General features: G+C 43.9%; 1 protein-coding gene across 2 annotated transcripts; it reads right to left on the bottom strand.

The window, feature by feature from the left end:
- Positions 1-3,557: 3,557 nt before the first annotated feature.
- On the bottom strand, positions 3,558-4,674 carry LOC119367506 (glucan endo-1,3-beta-glucosidase GII-like). Of its 2 annotated transcripts, none has more exons than XM_037632995.1 (2): positions 4,586-4,674; positions 3,558-4,473 (listed from the first exon to the last, which is right to left on the bottom strand). In XM_037632995.1, exons 1-2 carry the CDS (start codon positions 4,672-4,674, stop codon positions 3,558-3,560), a joined length of 1,005 nt encoding a protein of 334 aa, XP_037488892.1. The 2 variants fall into 2 exon arrangements, with proteins under 2 accessions (XP_037488892.1, XP_037488893.1); XM_037632996.1 differs by having other exon boundaries at positions 3,558-4,483; positions 4,608-4,674.
- Between the last annotated feature and the right edge of the window lie 1,622 nt (positions 4,675-6,296).

Here is a 6,296-nt window from a genome sequence, read left to right as displayed (position 1 = left end):
TCATTCTAGAGAGATTTATTTGGTTTAAATTAAATTTGAAAATACACATGAATATTTAAAAACAGTTTTCCTGAATTAAGAAAACATTCACGTATTTTGAAAAAGTTCATGAATTTTAGGAACAATACATAAGTTTTTTAATAAACTCATGAATTTTAGAAAATATATTCATGTATGTTAAAATGTTGTAGAATTCAAAAAAAAATTCAATTTTTCTTGAATTTGAAATAAAGTTAAAAATTTGGGAAATGTTTGTGACTTTTTAAATGTACCCTAATTTGGAAAATGCCCTTAAGTTTTAAAAAATGTGCACCGATCTTGACAATGCCCTTTCAAAAGAGATTATTAATTTAGAAAGGATGGAAAATGAAGGACATAACATAAAAATAATAAATAGAAAAATAGAAAAATAGAACCTTACAAACCGGTGGAAAGCCAAAATCAAAAGAAATAAATTGAAACAAAAAAAAGGAACTTCCCAAACCAGTTCGGAACATTCACAAAACCGTTATGCACTTAACTCCCGAGCGCTCGGTTCCTAATGGGCCGACCCATATTCATGCGCTTGGAGCGATCGCAACTGATAAATATCGCTCTAAGCGATACATATGGGAGCAACTAGTTGACGAGCGCTTTTTCGAGAGCCTCACGACGAGCAGTGCCACTTGGCGTGCTCTCACGCGCCCGCCATGTGTCGCGCTCTAGATGCTCCCTCCGGGTTTTTTATTTTTCCGCACTTGTTTTTTGCTTTTTATACGTTTTTTTTGTTTTTTTTGACATTTCAGTTTTCCACCGGTCTTCCTTAGCTTTTGGATAAAAACAAGTTGATTTTTTTGCATGAAAATACGTGCTTTCATTTTTCTTTGCAAGAGTCACGGTCGTGCCTCTTGGAAACGAAAAAATGCATTTTCTTTTTTTTTCTTCCGCGAGATGCGGTTGTGCCTCTCGGAACCGAAAAACGCGTTTTATGTTTTTTTCCTTTCAAGAGTGGCATGATTTTGCTTTCGCGAGAGTCACGGTCGTGCCTCTCGAAAATGAAAAAATACGTTTTCTGTTTTTTTTTCTTTCGCAAGATGCGCGATTTTGCTTCCGCGAGAGACACGATTGTGCTTTCACGAGAGGCACGGTCGTGCCTCTCGGAAACGAAAAAAAACATGTTTTTGTTTTTTTCCTTTCAAGAGAGGCACGATTTTGCTTCAGTGACAGGCACTGTTGTGCTTTCGCGAGAGGCACGGTTGTGCCTCTCGGGAACGGAAAAAACACGTTTTTTGTTTTCTTTACTTTCGCGAGAGGCACAGTTTTGCTTCCGCGAGAGACATGGTTGTGCTTTTGCGACAGGCATGGCCGTACCTCCTCGGAAACGAAAAAAACGCATTTTCTTTTTTTTTTCTTCCTTCCGTGAGAGGCACGATTTTGCTTCCGCAAGAGGCACGGGCGTTCCTCTTTCGAAAAGAGAAAAAAATCGGTGCTCCCAGTTTGGTTTTTCCGTCTGATTTTTTTGTGAGAAACGTTCGTCAAAACCTATCAACATGGTATCTAGTTTGAAAATCTCGACGCGAGGAATCCAACGGTGAAAACGGTTTCAGATTTGGACGCACGGTTTGACAGATAAAACGTTTTGAATAAACGAATCTACGAAAAAAGAAAAAACTCCCAGGTGGCGACAAGTGGCGCACATACAGTGCGTCACCTGTCGCAACCTAGAAAGGTGGAAGTGATCTTTGCAATGAGTACTCCTCAATTGGTTATTTCGGATACATATCATTGGAATTTCTGTTGGACGCACGCTGCGTCAAGCTATCGAGGTTTCGCACTGGGGAGATCGAGCAATCGCTGGACTGGGCCGGCCCGTTTAAGCATTTCAACGTCCCTTGTGTCGGGAACCTTCTGGAGGTTTCCAGCTGTTTTTTTTTTTGTTTTTGGGAAACGTTTATAACGTTCCAGAAATGGTTTTTTCCTAATTCTGTTTTTTCTCCTTTTTTTTTTGTTTTTTTCCTTTTTCTTTTTCTTGTTCTGTTTCCTTATCTTCTTTTTCTTTGTTTTTTCCTGTTTTCCTTTTTCTTTCCCTATTTATTTTTCTTTTGTCCTGCTTTTCTCATACAAAATTTGTCGCGTTTCCAAAAATTGTTCAGATGTTTCAAACATTGTTCTCAAAATTTAAAAAATGTTCGCATTTTTGCAGAAAAGTTCAAAATGCAAAGTTAAAAGATGTTTCAAATATTCGAAATTTGTTTACCTTTCCATCAAATGCTAGGATTTTTTCAAATAAAAGATTGCACTTTTTGTAAAAAATGTTCACGTTTTATAAAATAGTTCAAAGATTTCAAAAAAGCTCCGGATTTCAAATTTTTGTTCATTAATTCAAAAAGTTTTGTGCTTCCAATTTTTTTAGTCTTTTCGAAATTGTTCTCTGTTTCAAAATTTGTTCTAAAATTTTAAAAATATGTTCGTGCTTTAGAAAATTGTTCACAAATTCTTAAAATGTTCATGTTTTTGAAAAACATTTGGGAAATACAAAATTCTTTCATGATATAATAAAATTGTTTGCTTTTGTCAAAACAAAATCGTACGTTCAAATATTCATTTGAAATTTGGAAAATTGTAAAGGTTGTTCTGCTGTACATTGGTCAACCGAGCTCTTCCATCTTAGTGGCTAGTTGGGAGCTTGTGATCTAAGCAAAGTTGCCTCAGGCCCATTCCTCGGTCCAAATAATTTCTATTGCAATTGCCTCATGCCTCCGCTTACATCGTTTGTTCACATGAAATATTTTTAATTGTTGGGCTTGGAAATATAACAAGAAGGGACTATTTACTATGAGATCCGCATGCCGCATGCTTGTCTCCACATAAATTTTAATAAGAGTTCAAACAATATTTATATATTGTTCAGGAAATTAAAAATTATTAGAAAGAGTTAAAGAGTTTACACATTTAAAAAATCCTGGTTTTTAGAAGAAAATAAATAGAAATAACAAATAAAAGGGAAAAGGAAAAACAAAAAAGAAGAAGCTGAAAAACCAGAAAAATCAATAGCCGAGAAAACAAGAGAAAACTATAGAATGCCGAGTCCACCCCAAAGAATATGCTAAAGATCTGAATGCGCGGACTATTGCGGATATTGTGGCAAAAAGTTATACGCGCCTGGGATCGGAGGAGTACTCCCCGTATTAGCTTTGATCTAAGTCAAATTTTATAAAATTTGACCAAGTTTATCAAAAACTATCTAAATTTGCACAATAAGAAATATATGGTACGGAAATATATGAATGTCGATTCTAATGGTATTGATTTGGTATTGTGGATGTTAATGATTTTTTATATAAACTTGGTCAAAGGTTAAGTTTGACTCGAGACAAAGTTAATACGTGAAGTAAATAAAAACGGAGGGGTTACATTGTACTCCCTCTGTAAAGATTAGTGATCTAAACGCTTTTATATTTTTTTATGGAGGGAGTACTATTTCAAGGAGTTTGTAACATTCACTTAATAATTAAGTCGATGATGAGAGCATTAGCATTAATTTATTGGAATCGTCACTCTTTTCAGACATGAAACATTCAGAATCTAATAGGGTATACTGGCGACTTGTCCGGATTGAACAACCCAAAGTGCTTCTCCGTTTCAGCCCCCGTCTTGCGGTTCTCATTGAACATGGCGAATACGTAGGTCTCCAGCGGCTGGGGCCTAGATGGCGTGCCCTTGCCGACGTGATTGATGAGGTTCTGGTTGTACGTCTGCGCGTTGGCCACGCTGGCGCCGACGCCTCCAGCGGACGGCCAGCCGCTCTCGGAAATCACGACGGGCACCTGCACGTTGGCATTCCTCAGCGCCGCGTGCACGGCGTCGACCATGGCGTCGAAGAGGTTGGTGTAGCTGAGTCCGCCGTCCCTGACGACCGTGGAGCTCGGCTGGAAGAGCGCGAAGTTGAGGTCGATGTCCTTCTGGTCGCCGATGTAGGCGAAGTAGGGGTACACGTTGACCAGCAGCGGCGCGCCGGTGGTGCCGAGGAGCGCCACGACCTGGTTCATGTAGCCGTCCTTGAAGACGCCGGAGGAGGGCGGCGAGGAGGAGGCGAGCACGTCCAGCCTGACCGCCGTGGACACCTTGATGCCCTTGATGCCGGCGGCGTCTAGCGCGGCGTTGAGGTTCTTGATGGCCGGGACGATGTTCTGCGTGGCGGCGCCGGTGAGCTCGTTGCCGACGGAGATGTACCGGAAGGAGATGCCCGGGTAGTGCTGGATGTAGAACCGGACCCAGAGCTGTGCGCCGGGGACGCTGGTGGCGAGGCGGGCCACGGTCTCGTCGGCCACGTCGATGAGGACGCCGATGTTGCTCCCATTGAGGGCCCGGAGCATCTGGACGTCCGGCTTGTAGAGGCGGATGGCGGTGATGCTGTTGGATTTGTAGAGCTGCACGACCTCGGCCGGCGACGGGAGGCGATCGCCGTTCATCCCGTAGCACACGCCCACGGACTGCACCCGGCCTGTCGCGTCCGATCAAACCGATCGTGAGCAGTACGGCGGTTAGTACTCGGTGCACTCAAGTACGAGTATATGCGTAAGTAAGTAGTGCGTGTTATTGCATGCATGGTTCATATATGTCGTTACCAGTAATAAGTATGGATGCAAACGCCAGCGCGGCGGCGAGCACGGAGGCGGCACGCGGCAGTGCCATCGTCGGGCAGCTTACTTTGACCTGTCTACGGAGAGCTCCGTTTGCAAGCTGTGGTGGGCAGACTGCAGACAGGCCCTATTTATACAGGACTCCATAGAGGCCAAGCTTGGTTCCACTAATGCTACCCAATAACGTTCCAGTTGAACCCGGCGGCAAACAAGCTACTTTGAGCAAGCATTTTCGTTGATTGCTACTCCCTCCGTTCTTAAATACTCCGTACAAGTCTTTTCAGAGATTCCAATAAGAAACTACATATGAAGCAAAATGAATGAATTTACACTCTAAACTACGTCATATACACATCGGTATGTAGTTCATAGTGAAATCTCTAAAAAGACTTATATTTAGGAATGGAGGAAGTAGTAATTTAAACTAAACTTGGTGAGCAAACTGGTGCCTCCACGGCTTTTACGGTCTGGAATCAAACCGCCTTGACCAATTAGTTCCGCTCTCACTCTGTGTGTGGCCAGCTAGCTGGTTAATTAAGTTAACTAATGGTGCTTTCAAGTGTGCGTTGTTTGTGTAACGGAGGAGGGAAGAGGGAAACGGGGGGAGAGACCACGCCGGCAATGGCGGCAAAGCAGCCCAGGACCGTAGCACAATGCCCCGCGCGCGGGGACAGAATTTACTCTCCGGAATCAGCCATCTAATTACTGCTGCCTTTTTAAGGGAAGCTAATTACTGCTCCTGCTGACCTGCAATAAGGCCCGAAAGCAATAAACAGCTAGTAATTTAGTAACTAGTGCTGCGCTGCTGACCACGCGGGCATCTCCAACGCTCATCCTCAAACCGTTCACCCCAAACCAACCGCATACGTCCGGACCGATCCAATCCAACACGGGTCTGTATCGATCCACCGAGCAATCATGATGCAAATTTTCTCGTAAAACGAAGACAAAGTTTGGGGCTTTGACCAAGTCCGGACAACAGTCACGTAGGATTTCGACAACCCGACCCACTAAATCCCCCATTCCGGTCCCATTTTCATATAATCCACCCCTTCTCCTCTGTCGCCGCCGTTGTACCTCTCCGGCTAGCACACAGGCATTGTCTGGCCTCCGCAACCAGCACCGGCATGCTCGCTCGCATTTTACAACGGCATCGTCCTCCCAGGACACATCCGTAGGCAGGTACACCCCACCTCTCATGTCAACGTCGTCCATAGCGGTCACCACGCCCGGTAAGCGGTAGGTGTTCGATCAAATATCATTTAGCTTATTTTCGAACGCCATGTCTTTTTCTTAGAGTACGAATGATGGCAGGGTACTCGACCATGCAGAGGCGGAGCTTCCTTGGGGCCAAAACGGGCCATGGCCCGCTCAAGATTTCTGTGGTTTCTTTATACCTATGTTGTACTTCTTGGCCTACTCAGCCCAAACAACCGTGACGATCGATCCAAGCCTAATATCTAGCACGAGTGCACACAGCCGTAGCCTGCCGCCCATGACTACCGCTGCCGCCGGCACCCCGCGCAGGCGTCGTCGCGTCGCACAGCCAGCCCCTCCTACTCACACACACGCGCAGATTGCATAGCATCCTTGCGAACGCACGCACACACGAAAGACTGTAATCCATTGGTTGTATATACTGAGCATAATTAACACATTTATTAGATATTTATT

Source organism: Triticum dicoccoides, chromosome 2B (genome assembly GCF_002162155.2).
Source record: "Triticum dicoccoides isolate Atlit2015 ecotype Zavitan chromosome 2B, WEW_v2.0, whole genome shotgun sequence".
Classification (NCBI taxonomy): Eukaryota; Viridiplantae; Streptophyta; class Magnoliopsida; order Poales; family Poaceae; genus Triticum; species Triticum dicoccoides.
This window is presented reverse-complemented; position numbering and strand designations above follow the sequence as displayed.